At 39.8% G+C, this 18,763-nt stretch overlaps 3 protein-coding genes across 8 annotated transcripts; all 3 read right to left on the reverse strand.

Moving 5' to 3' along the window:
- Nucleotides 1-6,690: 6,690 nt before the first annotated feature.
- On the reverse strand, nt 6,691-7,506 carry LOC132309474 (uncharacterized). The gene is made up of 2 exons (XM_059807779.1): nt 7,188-7,506; nt 6,691-7,019 (listed from the first exon to the last, which is right to left on the reverse strand). Exons 1-2 carry the CDS (start codon nt 7,504-7,506, stop codon nt 6,691-6,693), a joined length of 648 nt encoding a protein of 215 aa, XP_059663762.1.
- Nucleotides 7,507-7,976: 470 nt separating this feature from the next.
- On the reverse strand, nt 7,977-8,612 carry LOC132309475 (uncharacterized). The gene has a single exon (XM_059807780.1). It carries the CDS (start codon nt 8,610-8,612, stop codon nt 7,977-7,979), a length of 636 nt encoding a protein of 211 aa, XP_059663763.1.
- Nucleotides 8,613-11,811: 3,199 nt separating this feature from the next.
- LOC132306864 (uncharacterized) lies at nt 11,812-17,800 on the reverse strand. 6 transcript variants are annotated; one of them, XM_059804437.1, is made up of 9 exons: nt 17,612-17,800; nt 17,277-17,398; nt 16,790-16,925; nt 16,618-16,682; nt 16,329-16,521; nt 13,540-13,692; nt 13,342-13,386; nt 13,205-13,264; nt 12,717-13,048 (listed from the first exon to the last, which is right to left on the reverse strand). In XM_059804437.1, the coding sequence occupies exons 1-6, from the start codon at nt 17,670-17,672 to the stop codon at nt 13,580-13,582; spliced, it is 690 nt and encodes a 229-aa protein (XP_059660420.1). In that variant the 5' UTR covers nt 17,673-17,800; the 3' UTR covers nt 12,717-13,048; nt 13,205-13,264; nt 13,342-13,386; nt 13,540-13,579. The 6 variants fall into 6 exon arrangements, with proteins under 6 accessions (XP_059660422.1, XP_059660420.1, XP_059660418.1 ...); XM_059804435.1 differs by having other exon boundaries at nt 12,717-13,106; XM_059804439.1 differs by lacking the exons at nt 12,717-13,048; nt 13,205-13,264 and adding an exon at nt 11,812-12,258.
- Between the last annotated feature and the right edge of the window lie 963 nt (nt 17,801-18,763).

Below are 18,763 nucleotides of genomic sequence, written 5' to 3' on the forward strand. Positions count from 1 at the left end.
TGTTACAACGGAGCTAACCTTGAGGGAGGTTTTGTAATTTTTAAAACTTTAGGAATACTACTTGTAATTAGGTCTAGCCTCGAGGAAGGTAAGTGATATTTTTCCATAAAAGTATTTAAACTTAGGTTTAAATATTCTTCGTCAATCCCATTAGCTTATTAAAGCTCAAGCCAAGTAGATTTGCAACCCCAGCTCATTTAGGTGTTTGATTAAGAGACATATGTCACTGAAGATGCAAGAATTTCCTCTCTCTATTTTGACAGAGTAACTATGCACTTCAAGAATTTTTCGATCCCCTTTTCCCTCTATTTTCCGCCTATTTATAAGCTGTTACATGCCTTCTAGAAGCTTCCCACCTAACTCCTGGTGTTGGGCCTCCTCCTGGGCTTCTTGAGCTACGAGCTTGATTACGTTTAGTGGATCCTCGACTGCTTCTTTAGTTTTGGGCCTGTCTTGTTGAGAGCCTGGTTTGGATCCAGGTCAATTATCAGGCCCATTGCTCATCATATGGGCTGTACCCTGCCCGAGCCATTTTTGGTATCCACAGCTGCCCCCATAATCACTCCCTCATTAACTAGGGTGTGATTATTAATGGAAACCAATCATGATTTAGCAGCTTAAGACGATTGTGTGGGGGAGCGAGTGGTCGGTTCAGGATTCGATATTTTGAAATTTAAAAACTCTTCAGTTTCCTGGCGTCTCGGCTTTCGGGTCCACTTTCCCTTTATAAGCCCTCATGATGTACCATCAGCCTTCTTTACCGTCTCTATCACATCTCGCTGTTAATCAAGTCATTGTTCATCTTTTCCAAGCAAGTCAAACTTTCCCCGGCGAATTCCTGCAAGAGATTCTCCATTTTCAGCGATCTCGCAACGTTCTTTGCAGCCTTCAATCCTTTGAGGTTAGTCTTACTGCCTTTTTCTTCTTAAAATCTTTGCATACTTCCCCAGGGATCGTATTTGTTCTCATCATGCCCATTGATCTGGATGTTATTCGCATGAAACTCTGACTCCCTAACAATATTCATCTTAGGGAATGCCCCAAAAGTGTAAACATCAAAACTGGTGCCGGCCTTCTTCCCGGCAAAACCTTGTTCTCCTTTCACCACCTAAACATCATTAGATTCCCTCTACATCCTTTCTTCTGTTATGTGTTCAATAGGTTGAATCTTTCCCCTCTCCAAGTTAACCCCAATTTTCTTAGGGTTACATTCGTGTGGTTGCTTCTGAACTGTGACAGAGGCCTAGATCTTGATGTAATTGATCTTCTCCTTTGTTACAAGGACAGCAAGATCAGGTTGGAAGATTCATATTACCATTTTTACCTTATCAATAAAAGATCCATCTGTACGGACAAACTTAAATTTGAGAAAGGGTGGAAGAAGGGCATAGTTGGGGTTTGGGGGGTTTGGTTTGCTCCAGCTACCAAGAACTATCCTGTCCCGAATGCATTTGGTGAATGCTCTGTCTCCTCCTACAAAAAATTCAAGAATCATATGACCGACTGCCCTTGTGAAATTTACACTCCCCGCTTTTGTTCTTTTCTTTGTTATTCTCTGGGTATCTCATAGAATAACAAACTCAGTTACGGCATTTGCAGGGATAGGGTCACATATTTGAAGGAACACGTACTGAACAACGTCCCTTTTTGTTCGGAGCTTCTTATGTCCGAGAATCTCGGTGACATTTCACTCCTCGGCACTGCAATAAGCCAATTCCGGATCCCTTCCTTCAGCAGGAAGAAGGACCCTCCTAGGCCAGTTGCTGCTTCTGCAGCCATTTCTTCTCCAGCTTCGGCATCTTCCTCTACTACTACTTCCAGCACCACTCCGAACGTAGTAGTTGTCAACCCGATCACCACTGCTCCTCCTGTTAACCCGAACGTTGCTCTTCAAGTTCGGAATCCCTATGCCCCCGTTGTATCCGCCCAGGATAAGGAACGAGGAAAAAGGCCTCAGCCTGACAGTGAAGGCAACCCTGATGATGTTCCTCTAACAAGGAGGATTCAAACTTCTTTGCTGAACGTGTCTATACCTCCCCAAATCAGACCAATTACTCCCTTTGGGTCCGGTACAGCTACCGCCTTTCCCTCTGGAGAGGCTCCATGGACCCCTAGATTCGTCCGAGCAGATGGATCGGTTGTTAAGCTAAGCGAGACCATGTTCAGAGAAGGCCCTACCACCATGACCTATTACAAGAACATGTGGTCCCCCAAAGACATTGAAGTTGCTAAAGCTCTGTCTCAAAAAGAAGTTTTTAGTCACTTTCCTTTGACTGATATGGAGGTAATTCCCTACCCCTCTATTGGTTACTTCAGAAATGTCTTCATATTACAATTTCTTTAGATATACGTTTGGCTTAATTAGTACTCATGTGTTATTATGCAGACTCTATTTAGCGTGATGGTAATGCAAAAGCATGTCGAGGCTGCCAATGCTAAGGCACGAAAGTTCGCCAACAGCCTTGACGCAGCTAACAAGGAGAATAATATCATCGGCACCAAGAACGCCGAACTGATGGTGCAGCTAAATAAAGTTGAGAATGAAAGGGATAGTCTGAAGAAGGAAGCGGATTCCCTTCAAGTTGAGAGGGATGCCCTTCAAATCGAGAAGAGCATCTGGCAGATCGAGCGTGAAACACTTAAGGCTGAAAGAGACAATCTCCAGTGCTTGCTTTATGACGAACAGGCAGATCGTATGGCTTTTGAGAAGAGGGCTCTGGATGAGCGCAATGCCTTGCTCGGCGTTATCGGCAATGTTAATGGCGGAGTGACGGCTCTGCATGGTCACTTCTCTAGGATCGGAGCCCTCAGGTATGCTGAGGGATACATGGAGGGTTATAGTGACCGTCTTCCTGCTAAGGGTCAGACCAGTTCTAGCGCCAATCTAGATGATATTGACAAAGAACTAGAGATCGATCCCCCAGGAGTTTATGCTGACCTGGACTCCACTCCTGCCGATCGTATTTTTGATGAATGCCAGGAGATTGCTTCCTTAGGAGTTATTCCTATCCCCTCAGCTGCTCAACCCCTAGACATTCCTCCTCTTTCCACCATGGTTCCTCCTGCACCTGTTGCTGAGGGAAGAACCCAACCGGATGGAACGATCATCCAACTTGACTCTCCTCCCTGAGGGGAGAGTACAACCAATAAAGGTGAGGGGAACTCCGAGCGCGGGCAGGAGACCGAGGGCGTAAACAGGATTGAATAATTACCTGCAAATGCATCATCTTCTTTTGTATACTCTATTCATTCCACCAGAACCATCTTTGTAAATGTTTAATAAGCATGAATTTAATGAAATGAAAGACTTTTGACTAATTTTTATCTCATAGTGTTTTTTTCATTGTTGCTTCTGAGTTATCATTAATCATAATTGTTTGGCACTCGGTTAAAGTGGCACTTGTCGCTTACATCACTAAGTGCCTGGCATTCGGCTGAATGCCACTTGCCACTTTGCTTTTATTTTTAGCAAGTGTTTGGTGTTCGGCTCATAGTGCCAACTGCCACTTACTTCACTGAATGCCTAGCGCTTGACTGAATGCCACTTGCCACTTAGCTTTTTATTTTTAGCAAATGTTTGGCGTTCGGCTCATAGTGCCAGCTGCCACTTACTTTGCTAAGTGCCTGGCGTTCGGCTGAACGCCACTTGCCACTTGCCACTTGGCTTTTTATTTTTAGTAAGTGTTTGGCGTTCGGCTTATAGTGCCAGCTGCCACTTACTTTGCTAAGTGCTTAATGTTCGGTCATCTTTTTGGAAGAAAATATTACTTTCTATATATCTTTTGAAGTTTTATACACTCGTAAGCACGCAATTGGAAATAAACATTGAACAGACCGGAACTCAATACTCAATTTTCTATTGGTAATACCTTTTCAAAGATGTGGCATTCCATTACTTGTTTACCAGCCTTCCAGCCATGGTCTTTAGAACATATGCCCCCTTCCCTATGATTTCTGCAACTCTATACGGTCCCTCCCAAGGTTACACCATTTTCTTGACAATTCCAACCTTTCTTTTTAGAACCAAATCACCAGGTGCAAAGTCCCTATGTCTCACCTTTCTGTTGTGACTGTTCATAAGCGTCTGCTGATATGATGCCAGCCTTACTGCCGCTGCATCCCTCTTATCTTCAAGCAGATCGAGGTTGAATTTCAACATGTGATCATTCTGCTCTTAATTCAATGCTAGGCTTCGAATGGTGGGAACAAAGTGCTCGACCGGTATTACTGCCTCAGTACCATACACCATGGCGAATGGGCTCTCTCCGGTCGGTCGTCTCGGAGTCGTTCTGTAGGCCCACAAGACGTTCGGGAGCTCATCCAACTATTTCCCTTTTTCTTCTTCAAGCTTCTTCTTTATACAAGCAAAGATCGTTCTGTTCGTGATCTCAGCTTGACCATTTGCCTATGGATGGTTGACCGCTACTAACTTTTGGTTAATTCCGTATTCTTCCAACAATTCCTTCACTTGCTTGCTATCAAGATTAGTCCCATTGTCTATAACAATCAACCTCGGCACACCAAATCGACAGATGATGTTACTCCAAATGAAGTGCCTCATTTGTGTCTGAGTCACACTGGGATATGGTTTTGCCTCCACCCATTTGGTAAAGTAGTTTGTTGGAAGCATAACAAACTTATTCTGTGATCTGGCGATCGGTAGCAGGCTAACCACATCCATCCCCCATTGCGCGAAAGGCCATGGTTTGGCCATTACATGTAAGTCTTCTAGTGGTTAGTGGATCAGTGGTCCGAACCTTTGACACTTATCGCACATTCTTGATAATTCCTCCGCATCTCGTGACATGTTCGGCCAAAAATACCCCTGTGTCATCGCTTTGTGTGCTAAAGACCTCTCCCTTGAATAGTTACCATACACACCTTCATAGATAGTTCGTAGTATTTGCCGAGCTTCTGTGGGGGTTACACATTTCAAGTAAGGCCCTAAGTAAGACCTCCTGTAGAACTGGTTGTGCACTATGGCATACTTCGTAGCATTCAATCTGATCTTCCTTGCTTCATCCCTTTGGTCGGGTAAAACTCCATCTCGTATGTATGCCATAATTGAATCTATCCAGCTCGGCTCATATGGTATGACATTCACTTGCCAAGGATCCGAGCTTGATGACTTTCCAAGGATAGATGGCTGGCACAACACACCAACTGGAATTACCCTTGTCAGTGTTTCCCCAGAACTCGACGCACTGCATGCCAACCGATCGGCGTCCTCGTTACGCGCCCTCAGCAATTGGATGAACTTAATCTGATTAAAATTCTCAACCTCTTGTATAACAGCTGAACAATATGCCTCCATTGTTTCATCTTTGGTTCCATACTCCCCAGTCACTTGTCGAACGATCAGCTGCGAATCACTAAAAGCGACTAAACTTTTGACCTTTAGCTCCTTGGCCAACTTCAATCCAGCCAGTAGTGCTTCATATTCTGCTTCATTATTGGTCGCTCTGAATTTAAGTCTGATTGCCTGGCTCAACGTGGTGCCTTCATCTGATTTGACCCCAATTCTTGCCCCCATCTGATTTGAAGAACCATCAACGAAAAGCTTCCACGAAGAGTCTTCGGGATTTTCCTCTGGCTCTTCCACATCACACTCCAGTAGGAAATTAGCCACAACTTGCCCTTTGATGGCCGTTCGGGGTTAATATGTTATGTCAAAAGAACTCAGCTCTATTACCCATTTCGTCATTCATCCAGACAAATCAGGCTTATGCAGGATCACCCTTATGGGAAATGTGGTCAGAACGACTATAGGATGGGACTCAAAGTAATACATGAGTTTCCTCTTTGCATTTACCAAAGATAAGATTACTCGTTCGGCCTTCGAATACCTTCTCTCTAGCTCGGTTAGCGTTTTGCTGACATAAAAAACTGGGAACTGCTTACCTTCTTCACATCGTATCAGAACACCACTAGTTGCAATGTTGGAAACTCCAAGGTACAGGAAAAGTTTCTCACCTAGTTTTGGGGCAGTCAGGGCTGGTGGGTTTCGCATATACTCCTTCAACTTTGTTAGTGCTTGCCTCTGCTCATCCCCTCAGGATTGCTTTCCGTGACTTCTTATTGTATCAAAGAATGGCTTGCATCGGTCTGATAACTTAGAGATGAATCAACTTAGTGCCGTTATGTGTCCGGTGAGAGCTTGGACTTCCTTGACAGTGCTTGGTTCTGCATTTTTTAGTAAAGCTTCCGCTTGGGCTGGGCTTACTTCAATCCCTCTGTTGTTGACCACGTGGCCAAGGAATTGCTCGAATCCCACACCGAACGAGCACTTGGTTGGGTTTAGCCTCATTCCATACCTTCTCAGTACATCGAACACCTCCTATAAATGTTGCAAATGATGGTCCTTCTGTTTGCTCTTTACTACCATGTCATCGATGTAAGCTTTAACAGTCTTGCCCATTTGATTCTTGAAAATCTTGCTGACCAACCTTTGGTACGTAGCTCCAGCATTCTTCAGTCTGAACTGCATGACCTTGTAACAGTAGGTCCCTCGTTCAGTGACAAAAGAGGTCTTTTCCTCATCGTTCGGATCCATTGGGATTTGATTGTAACCTGAATAAGCATCCAGAAGGTTAATCGTTCATACCCCGCTGTAGCATCCACTATTTGATCAATCTTTGGAAGAGGAAAGCTATCTTTCGGGCAGGCTTTATTCAGATTGGTGAAGTCAATTCAAATCCTCCACTTTCTGTTCTTCTTTTGCACTACAACCACATTCAACAGCCAGATCGGGTACTGAACCTCTCTGATGAACCCAGCCTCTAATAATCTATCAACTTCATCCACAATGATCTGGTTGCGCTCCAGGGCGAACCTTCTTTGCTTCTGCCGTACAGGTTTAACGTTCGGATCTACACGAAAGGAATGACAAGAGATAGAGGGGTTGATTCCCAGCATGTCCGAAGGGCTCCAAGTGAACACATCTGCATTCTGGGAAAGGAAATCAATCAACTGGCGCTTCTCTTCCTCGCCAAGCCATGAACCTATTTTAGTGGTTCGGTCTGGCCTCAAATGATCAATTTGAACATTAACTAGAGGTTCCTCGATCAATACAAAAGACTCCTCCTCCCCGTTCGTGCTGGGGGGAGGCTTTTGTAATTGCTATTGTGGGCTATCAGATCGGATGGGAGCTTTTCCCTTCCCTACGGCTTTCAGAGTCACCGAGTAACATTCCTTTGCTGCAACCTGGTCCCTATGGATATTAATCACCTTATTTCCATCCGGACTCAGACATCTCATCACTTGGTGTAGGGTTGATGGGACTCTCTGGACTCTATGAATCCACCTTCTCCCCATCAGCAGATTGTAACATGGATAGATCTCCACTACCACAAAGCTTTCGACAAGTTCCCTCTCGGCAGCTCGAACAAGCAATTCTACTGTGTCGATCAATTCGACTCGCTTTCTACCGAATCCCAACAATGGATTCCCAGTGCATTTAAGCGCCTCTGGCTTGATTTCTAGCCGATCGAAGGTGACCCTTGGCATTACATTCGCACTGCTCCCTAGATCAATTAGCACCCTTCGTACTAAGCACTCCACCACTGTTAGACTAATAACCAAAAGGTTTCATGAGGAATTTGAACTCGCAGCAGGTCTGTTTTGTCAAACCTTATCTGTGTTGATACGCTCTGCTAGTGTAGAGTGTTGACACTGCCTATTCGCCTCTTCATTTGCACATGGCGGAGGTGCGTTCGGAGCAATTCTTCAGATTCTGTTGTCTGTTCAGGTCGGCCATGAATTGCATTTATAATCCGAATGGGCTGAGCGTTATGGTGATTCAGCTTTTGATTTCTCTTAACTTGCTTAGCGGGTCGATTTTGCTCCTGCGCTGGCCCTTGAACATATCCTGCAAATTCTCCCCTTGCGATCATCTCCACTTGCCTCCTTAAGTTCCTGCATTCATTAGTCTGGTGACCAAAATCACTATGAAAAGCATAATGTTTAGATTGATCTCTCTATTCGAGAGGTTGTCTGATTGGTAAAGGGGGACGGAACTTATCTTTGTTTTCTTGGTACAACCTTGCTAGAGTGATTTTGAGTGGAGTAAACGACTCCTCCTCTCGGGGCCTCTTCTCTGCCTTCCAAGAGGTCTGACGCTGTGGAGCTTGCTTTTGCCGAATCTTGGCTTTGGACTTTTCCTCTGTGGAGATAATAGATGTCTTCCTTGCATTAGCTGCTTCTTCTTCTTCCAGACGCACGAAACCGTCGGCTCTCTCATTCAGCTCATCCATGGTCTTCGGCGTATTCACCACCAGACTTATGTGGAATGGTGTCCCTCGGTTCATTGCTAACTTGAACACTTGAATTGCTGTTGATGGATGACACTCCATAACCATACTCTTAACAAGGTTAAACCTGGTAAGAAAAGCCTGGAGTCGTTCATCTTCGTGCTGCTTCATTGTAAACAGGCTTGACACATCTTTAGCCGGGCGTTTATTTCCATAGTATTGGCTGATAAACTTATCACACAAGTCTTGGAAGCTAGGAATTGAACCTTGAGTCAGATTCTTGAACCAGTTGAGGGCTGGCCCTGACAAGCTTACAGGGAAGCATTTGCACATCAAAAGGTCATTGTTCGTATTCAAAGCCATTTTCAACTGAATGTGGTAAATGTGATCGATCGGATCGGTCGTTCCATCGAACATAATGAATACCGGCATAGAAGACTTCCTCGGATTCAGAGCATTCAGGATTTCGTTAATGAACAGTGATGCAACCGTTCTTGCGGAGGAACAGAGTGCTTCATTCTCCCTTGAAAACCGTGATGGAATCCTCGGATCTGCAGATCTTCCTTCTGAACTCCTGTAATCATACATCGCCATTGAAGGTCGGTAAGGTAGATCAAACGATCTGTCATCTATGAATTCCCTATGCCACGGCGATAGAGCTCCATAATGGCCAAACTCCATTGCTTCATCACGTCATAACCTTCCCTGAGTTGGATCAAAAGTGGCGGCTTCTTCTTGCATGATCCATTTACGATGCGGATCCAAATGGATAGATCTTTCCCGCTCTTCCACCTGACGGACATTTGGAGGTAAATCGTTTAGCACAATTTCCTCGCGATGAAGATCCATACGATTGTTTCCTTTCGGATCATCGTGATCTGGATGGCACAACTCCCTCTCCTACTGGAGGTGGCCTTGGAAGAGCAGAAGCCTCACACGCTCCATTCCAACTCACAATTCTGCATTCTCTCTTCTTAATGCTTCGATTACACTCATCAATTCATTGAGCTTCGACTACTGGCCATTATCCAATGGATTTGAGCTCTCACCTCTGATCATCATTCCTGGTTAGAGCAAAGTCATCAACCGCAACTTTCTGGTCAGATCTCAGTTTTGCTAATGCAATCACACTAAATCTAGACTCGAATTGGTTGAACTCTGACCTTACAAGACCAGATCCGAATCTCTTCCACTGTGAACCTGTTAGATCTAGCTCTGGCAAACAAAACACAATCGCATAGATCGATTGAACAAGCACATGCCAGAACTACGCAGATCGAATGCAAATCTCTTCAAAATCAACCAGAATCGGAATTCGGTAAGACGAACACCGAATCACTCACGATCCAGATTCACTTTTCAGAGATCAAGCTTCTTCCTTACGAATCATTCACGATCGAATCCCTTTTGACCGATCGAAAATCAATCTTCTTCGTTTCCCACAGACGGCGCCATTGAAGATGCAATAATTTCCTCTCTATTTTGACAGAGTAACTATGCACTTCAAGAATTTTTCGATCCCCTTTTCCCTCTATTTTTCGCCTATTTATAAGCTCTTACATACCTTCTAGAAGCTTCCCACCTAACTTCTGGTATTGGGCCTCCTCCTGGGCTTCTTGAGCTACAGGCCTGATTACGTTTAGTGGATCCTCAACTGCTTCTTTAGTTTTGGGACTGTCTTGTTAAGAGCCTGGTTCGGATCTAGGTCAATTATTAGGCCCATTGCTGATCATGTGGGCTGTACCCGGCCCGAGCCGTTTTTGGTATCCTCAGTCACGAACTTTGATCTTTCCAAGCTCACGTGCAGCTTTAGATACTGTTAAACCTTTTGAAGTAATAAGTCAACTTAATTTAAAGGTTAAAAATCCATAAAGATGCTTCATGATAGACTTACTTAATGGCCTATTGAGTTTTTGCAACCATTTTTATGGAGTATATTAAAGAAGAGAGTTGCTAAACTGGATTAATTATAGAATTTCTCACAAGTCTCTAACTTGTATCCAACTGAGAGAAAACAAGGACAAAAATATAGCTCCTCAATATATTTGTCATAGGGTTTTATTTTCATAAATGAATGGTAATTGTTCAAGTGATACATAGACAAATAAAATAAGTGTGTGAATTTCTTGTCAATAATGTGTGAGAGAGAGATATCTTGTTTACAAAAGGGATGATCAATGATCAGCCACTGAGACTAGGACAAGGCCAGACACAGCAGTGGGGAATTTTTCGTAATGGGGGCGAAAGCTTTTTTTTTTTTTTTTTTTTTTTTTTTTTGCCTTTTTAGTTAGTAGGGTTAATTCATAGTTTGTTTTTTTTCTTCTTTTATTGGTAGGGTTAATTATAATGATACGTGTTACGACAAACTTAACAAATTCAAACAACAATCATGAAATATAATAAAAAAATAAATACATTACACACGAAGCACAAAGGTTTTCATAATTTGACAAAGTCTACGTCCATGGTGAAAATCCGATAAAAGAATTCATTACGCATAAAATATAAGAGATTACAAATTTAAGCCCCCAAATCTTATCTCTCTAGAGATAACAAGTTTCCGCTCCCAAATCCTAACTCTTCCTCTCACTCTTTGTTTTTGCAATTTTTAATGTCTCTCGATGTCTCACTCTAAATCCTAAATGTCCTTATATATTGGGCTATAACAGAGTACTAAATAGGTTTCACGACCTGCAAGTAAAAAACCAAGTCCTCGAAACGGGTCGCATTCCACCCACAACATCAAAACACCCCCTAAGGTTTTAGAGAGAATATTTTGATTTTAACTTTTCCCCAATTACTTTTTCGGCATATATACCGTTAAACAAATGCAAATGGACATTTTTACACGCATTCCTTTATTGTATTTTAATAAAAAATATCGTAAATCTGAAATGACCAACCTGCCCTCATTTATTTATATATTTGATCTTTGCTTCTCTCTACTCTGTTATCACTCTCTCTGGTCCATCACCCACGACCGACGGAAAATGTAGCCATGCATCCACCAAGGAGGGGTTGCCTCACAATATAATAGTCTATAAAATCTTAAAATTCTCTTGTATTCATGCCACCACTCATTTCCTAAAAAAATTCTCTCACTTCACATGGTGTTGGTTGGAGACTTAACTTTTTCTCTCTACATTCTATAAGTGTATATATATATATATATATAATCTATTGAAAGAAATAGCTTTGAGAGAGGGATTTGAATTAAATCCACTCTAATCTGCAATCTCCGTAGAGCCCAAGCTCCCAATCTTTCCCTCTCTAATCTGCAAATCCACATTATGTTGGCTTTATTGGGTTTCTCTTTTATTTCTGTATCGTCATTGTTCTTTCTTTATTATACCATACAATCAGTCGTAGTAATATGTCCTGTAAAAGTTTTCCCGTATTAAGGTAATTCCTAGATTAATCATTATGTCATTGGCTGCTTCTTTTTTCCCTTGTTTGTTGTTTTTATTGTCTGTTTGAAATATGTGCAACGAAATGTTGCTCTCCTGGATTCTACTTTGCCATCCCAAAATTGAAGGTGAGCTTAGGGTTCCAACTTGTACCATACACCAAAAAATGAAATTTTGGTTCCTTATAATTCACAACAGGAAGATACAAAATTTTGGATCATTGAAACTGAGTCTCAGTTCTCTTACATCTACATTTACGGTGTGTTTGGATAAACACGAAGAATTCGAATGGAAATGAAACCAATAATGGTACGAGAGTTTGGATAATTACTGATGGAAACTCAAGTTCACTTGTACAGTGTAATCATGTTGTTTCTATGAGGAGTGCTGTTACTTTATCACCCTTTGACATACATTTCGTGCTTACTATTGCAGGCAAGAAATGTGGGAGCTTAACACGAGCAACTAACTCTCTGTGTGTAGCTAAAGATGAGACGCATCTGAAAGAATATGCAACGCCCAGTTCAATCAATCTAAAGGAGTGTTCCATCAGCGAGGCTTTATGCGGCAGAATCTTAAGCTTTGCCAGGATATTGCGATATCTGGAAAACAGTAAGAGAAAAAGAGAACCCACAGAAGATAATGAAGGGGAAAAAATATAATTATGGGGCTTTGAAGTGTCAAATGCGCACAAACTAGAGCAAATTTATAAAAGAAAATGGATGTAACGGGGCATAATAATGTTTAAATTTCAATCCCCCTAAACAACATGGTTTCCATTGACAAGAATGAAGAATAACCTAATAAATGTACAAAAAGGAGGGGGAGCGAGATAATGTACAAATAGACAGATGTATGGACAGAGATAGAGAGTGATGTTACCCTAAGAAAAATGAGAGGAATAGAGAAACAATAATACTATATAAGAAAAAATTAAGTTGTGGGGAAAAAAGATAAATAAATCTACCATGCGGCAAATCTAGTCATGAACCATCACAATGTTAGGTAAGTACTAATTCAGCAGCCACAGGTCCGAAAGCACAACTTTTCATGCACTAAATAGGAGAAAAAAATATCATTCATTGAAATCAAGCAATCTTTAGCCAAAATAACTCCATACATCATCTGTTCCATCAGAAGGTTGAAAAGAAATCCAACAAAAAGTCATTTCTTAATCACAATTTTTAACAAAAGTCACGGGTGCAGAAAATGATCTAGCTATAGTTACAACCTATAACAATTTTGATGATCATTTTCATTCTAAATACATGGGTTCAAATTTGGAGGCTTCATTCCCAGTCTTCACCAAATCAAATTTTCCAATACATGAGTGCAAAAAACATAAGCCAACTCTGGAACACTGCAAGCTTGTCAAACTATATAAAAGAATTCCTGAAGTAACAGCATTCACCCGTTAGGGCAATGGGAAGGCAAAGGGCACCAAAAGGAACTGCGGAAAGACTAGTTCACATGTGAGCACTTAATGATCATATAACTAATGATAATGAAGAGCATAATGTGCAACCATAATTCATGGTAAATATTCACCTATCCTCTTTTTTTCCCATGGTCAATACCATTATTGTTTTAGCATGTCACTAGACATACCTGAAGAAGCCAAAATGCCTAATCAAATCAAGAATGTAAATCGAACTCAAGACTCAACACAAAACTGCAGTACATACCTGTTATGATTAAACTCAGCTCAGACACAAAACAACAGTGCATACCTGTTATGATCACATGCATTTAAATTAGTACTTTGGCATCCAACTAAATATATAAGAATAAACATTTGCCCACGTTTGACTATCAAAAGAAACCCCTTGCCACGGTTCTTTAAAATAAAATGCCTACTGTAATTCTGTTTCACAAATTCTTACCCAAAAAATAGAATGTAGGATAGGATATAAAGTGATCATCTCATTGTTCACATTTTATTTGATTTTGGGGCTGTGCAAAAAAATCTTTTGCATTACGTGCCACCTCCGCCTCCAGTATTGCTTCCAACACTATGTCAGATCCCTTTGCTTCATCTGACACCATACACAGTGGTTATCTCTCTATTAAAGTATTTGACATGCAATAATAATAATAATAATACATATTCCTAACATTCTTCAAATATACATCCATATGCATACATATTACTCGTGGACACATAACTGAAAGCGGTGATCATACAAGCAAGAATTTGGCAAAGAAACAAGTACTACAAACATATTTGTAGTGTTTTGTTTTGCTTATTTGGGGGGAAGGGGAAAGGGCTGCAAACATATTAAGAAAATTTCCTGCTCTTCGGAATTCAGATATGCCGTTGGATCATGCATGTGTGATGTGTTGTGATTACTAATACATGGACCTAATGCTATTAAAATTAAAGTAATACATTCTATGTGATGAATATAAGGTACATGAGCGATTCATGGAAATTGACTTCTGTCAGGATATGAAAAGGATGTCATTTCCCTTTGCTCAGAAAACATAGGAATTATGTCGATGGTAGTAGTAGCTTTCCTCACTTAACAGGATAGTAGGTGGAGTTCTGAGAGAATCTCTCTAAACATTTCCCACATCTAGTTTCACCAAGTACAAAACATGGATATGGCAATGGGATGGTAAGCTGGAGAACTCGTGCGGCTACACCTCAATTGGGACAGATATGGATTTCAAAATCCAGTTAGTTCATAGCTGTACAGTTTCTCTCATTGAGATGTTAAAAGTAATAGAGCAGGGAACGCAATGGGGATTCTACATGAGGTAACATGTCCTGCTCTGCAATTATCAGGCTGGGTATATGTATCCTAAATGAAATCTACTTCAGAGCTGACAAGTTCTAGTTCCATAAGATCTCAATGATCGAGTCCTATGTATTTACAACTACAGAAATTTGTGTACAAAGGCCATCTCCCTGTTCCGGTCCAACAACCAACAGTTCTAGGAGGGAAGGTCAAGTAATAACTTAACCTTTGACATTGTTTTGCAGACTAGTGCCTTTAGACTTGAACTCACATTCTTACATTTGATAGACTAAACTTTGACCATTACACCAAGTAATAGCTCCTTTTTATATCGACACCTGGGTTGGTTGAATAACTTGCTCGATGTCACTTCTCAAATTAGGTTGAGACAAACAAGGAGGTGTAACGCAGGTTCATTGGAATAAGTAACATAGTCCAGAAAGTAATGCGTAAATGAATAGCTGAAGAACATTTAATTGTCCAATGTTTCAATAAGCAAATAAAGAATATTATTTTATTAGTGCCAATTTCACAAACACCCTCTAAAATATGACCATTACACAAAACATACCGAACTAAAATAACATGACGAATTCTCCCATCGAATTGACTTGGCTAGAAGGCATCAACACAGGTTACAAATTTACGAATTCTCCAAGTGTTCAAATTCATTAACCCTTGATCTCCAAAATCAGTTATATTTGGAGATCCTAGTTTCCTCATGTAAAGAAGACAATAAAAAATAAATATGCTGCCTGAGATGGAGGCCATAGTTGGTCATCACTTTTCAGTGACCACCTACATTTTTCTTTCTCTCTCTCTCTGTTGTTAAATCTATGTGTGGAAACAAGTTCTAACATATACTGATGAATTTATCTGATTTTTTGTAGTGGGGTCGAGTGACTCGAGTTGATGGAGACAATGTGATCTGAGATGGGCTCTGGGTGGTGGTGGCTTGATTGGAATGATAAAGATGGTCGTTGTTTAGTGAGTCTAGTGACAGTGGGATTTAGAATTTGGATTAATCTCGAGAAAGAAAAAAAAAAAAAAATAGAAAGAAAGGTTAGAAAAGGATGAATATTAGATAAAATCTTATCATAAATAAAAATGTTAATAGGTTCATATACAGCTCAATTTTAAGTCCTTTACCAAACTTCTACGTGGGGTTCGCTCCTCCAATGTATTATTACTCCATTAAAGGAGACTTCAAAACCATGTTACATGGACTCAGGTACGTGTATCCGAAATGGGTATGTATATCCATGTGTCGGACGTGTCAAATCTCCAAACAGAAGGACACACGGACACGACTAAATATTTATTTTATTAGTTATTTTATTTTATTTTCTAGAGTAAAGTAATGTTTTTATCTAATAAAATATTCAGTATAGGCAATTAACTCATTTTAAAGTAATAATATAATATCACTGAATGATTGGATATGTTTTTTAAGTACATGTCCAACCAAAAGTGTCGGATACTCGGACACATATCCCATACCCATGTCCGAGCAATATATGTCTGACACTGGTACTTCTACTTTTGAAGAATCCATGTAACAAACATAATTCAAAGGGAGCAATAATTTTAGAAATTGCACAAAAGTGTTTAGACCCCTTTCATGTCTTTATAGATTTGATAAATTGACATAAATTACATAAATAAGCACATTTAACAAAATGAGATGTCCCATAAATTCAGATATCACATTAATTGTTACTTTAAAATTTTCAATCTAGTTGTCAATTTGGTAAGGAAGTCCGGTTCAACCTCCAACCACCAAAAATGGATGTAACAGCACCATCATTAAAAGTTTAACAAAACTAACCAAGTAAGAGCAACATGTTACAAACTTATGATGCAAACATGTCGAATCAATAGCAACATGCTACAAACTTAATGTGATATCAAATTTGAGAAAAGATTATTACCCCTACGATCTGGCAACAATCCTGTGCTTTCGGCAGATACAGGAAGAACAGTAACACCTGATTCATTAGTTAGCTCACTAATGATTTCTTTACTTTCCATAGACCCAGAGTTTAAACTGGAGGATTCAGCCAGTCTTGCATAAGTAGTTGCTTGGCTGTGCATGTTGGATGATCCTGGTGTTGTTGAACTATCCTGTAAAAAATGCAATTACTTAATTAAATTCATTAATAAAAGTAATTAAATAAAAAAGTAATTGTAACAACCGTGAGTGAGTTCGCTCAATAAAACCTTAGTGTTTGCAGTTGTCAATCCACTCTCTTCATTAAGTTTTTCAGGTTCACTGTTTCCTAAAACTGTGAAACAGAGCATCCGGATCAGAAACAGAAAAACTAGAAAAAAAATGTAGACATTAATGTAGAATTTTTTTTAAAAAATATATATATTCAGATAATGATGATACCATTACTAACAGAAGTTTGGTCAAGATTGTCCACTAGCCTCCGAGTCATGGGGCCAGGATTCATGAAAGAGATGGTTCGAATTTCATAACGTATAGCTTCTAGCTGAGCAATAGTATCTTGCAATTCTTTATGCACCTGAAAGTTAAAAGGACGTGATTTTGAAAAGGGTTAGGAATAAGTAAATATACAAGACTCTGCGAATAAGCTTATACACAAACATTCATCAGAACCATTTAAACAATAAAACCCAAAAAAAAAAAATTAAAAAAAAAAATACTGACATGAAAGGGCATTACATACACAATAACACCCAAAAAAAAAAAAAAAAAAAAAATCAAGTAGCTAAATTTAAGACCAGATAATCCAATAGAACTGATCATCAATGTGTAGGTCTATAAGTAGCTAAATTTAAGACCAGATAATCCAATAGAACTGATCATCAATGTGTAGGTCTGTATATATATATATAGAGAGAGAGAGAGAAACCTGACGAGCTTGAGATTGCTGCATGACATTTTCAAATTGGCCACGAGCCAATTGAACGTATCCGATGGAACGGCCAGCCAACCTCCCCGCAGTTCTTGCTATAGCTGGAAGATCCTTGGGTCCTAAATCAATAGGGCATTCGGTGAACAATCAAAACCCTAATTCAGTATTTATCATCATAATGAATTGAATTGAGTGCTAACACATATAAACAGGCTCAAATCTGTACAAAATGTGCCCTAAAATACATAGAGAAAACCTGAAATTAAGTTAAAACTACTAGAATTGATGTGCGTATATGTGAATGTATATATATAGTTAGAGAGAGAGAGTACCGATGAGAGCAGCGGTTGCTCCGATTAAGAGGAAGAGCTCTCCATACGAAATCCCCAGCATTTTTCTCTTCAGATGCAATACTTAGTCAATTTACATACTCTGCTTTCGAAATTTACAGCAACGTCGATTCTTCTTCCAAGCTCTCTAACTCTCTTATGTATATTTATGCCTGTTTGTGTATAATTGTATATATCAATCTACTATATATATTTGTTTGCGGACAAAAATAAGATTTAGCTTTAGCTTTGGGTTTTTTTATTTTTTTTATTTTTTTGGGGACAGACTCTAAGTCACATAAAGCATAGCGGGAGTGAAGAGCGAATTAGATTGCGACAAAATTAAATAATAAATAGTAAGAATTTGAGCCAAAGAGCGTCCGTAATGTGAGAGGAATAGTGAGAATTTGAGCCAAATAGCGCCCGTAATGTGAGAGTGGGAGCGCGCTTAGAACATGAGAGCTACACCGTTAATTAATAAAGATAATGTGACTTAGGGTAGACTAATGAATCTTGAATAAAAAAGTAGCCTATTTTTAAAGTTTGTTTTTTATTTTAATTATATTAAGTAAAATAATTAAATATAGATTGAGAACTGTTGTTCAAACCCTTATTCTAAATTATCAAAATATTCTTCTTAAATCAAATAATTATTTTTCACTCAATTTTTTTAAAAAAATCCACTGAAATATAACTAATTTTTGGTTCATTAAAATATGCCATTCAAACTACCATAGCTCACCTACAAAACCTCCTGTGCACTACCAATCAAAAATACCTCAATAAGCAAAAATCCCTTCCCCCACCCCCACCACCACCACCAAAAACTATGTTGTCTGGTTACACTTTAACTAATCAGGCAACCAGCCCATAGATTTCTAACATATGCCTTGCACGTGATAACCCATATTTCTCTAAATGACCTTTAAAGACATTTGAACCCAACTAATATCCAAACAAGCCCTAACGTTTTGTCCTTCCTTGTTGATCTATGGAGTATATCTGTAACTGCCTATATATGTATATATATATATATATATATATATATATATATATGTTATATGTTTTACAGAGAATGAGTTCCTCTATAGCTGCCTATATATGTATACATCATTTAATTTTGTTTAATGGAATCTCTCTCTTTCTCCCTAGATA

The sequence above is a fragment of the Cornus florida genome, unplaced genomic scaffold (genome assembly GCF_030987335.1).
Source record: "Cornus florida cultivar Cherokee Brave unplaced genomic scaffold, ASM3098733v1 CherokeeBrave_3.0.0_Hap2_Chr05, whole genome shotgun sequence".
NCBI classification, from domain to species: Eukaryota; Viridiplantae; Streptophyta; class Magnoliopsida; order Cornales; family Cornaceae; genus Cornus; species Cornus florida.

Coding starts and splice junctions, on each gene's coding strand:
- LOC132309475 (XM_059807780.1), bottom strand. CDS start 8,612: ATGGCTTTGAATACGAACAATGACCTTTTGATGTGCAAATGCTTCCCT.
- LOC132306864 (XM_059804439.1), bottom strand. CDS start 17,672: ATGCTGGGGATTTCGTATGGAGAGCTCTTCCTCTTAATCGGAGCAACC. Junction 16,926..17,276: donor AGCAATCTCAAGCTCGTCAG/GTTTCTCTCTCT, acceptor TTTAACTTTCAG/GTGCATAAAGAATTGCAAGA. Junction 13,693..16,328: donor ATTGTTGCCAGATCGTAGGG/GTAATAATCTTT, acceptor GTATGGTGTCAG/ATGAAGCAAAGGGATCTGAC.
- LOC132309474 (XM_059807779.1), bottom strand. CDS start 7,506: ATGCCAAGGGTCACCTTCGATCGGCTAGAAATCAAGCCAGAGGCGCTT. Junction 7,020..7,187: donor CCAGGTTGCAGCAAAGGAAT/GTTACTCGGTGA, acceptor ATTTGAGGCCAG/ACCGAACCACTAAAATAGGT.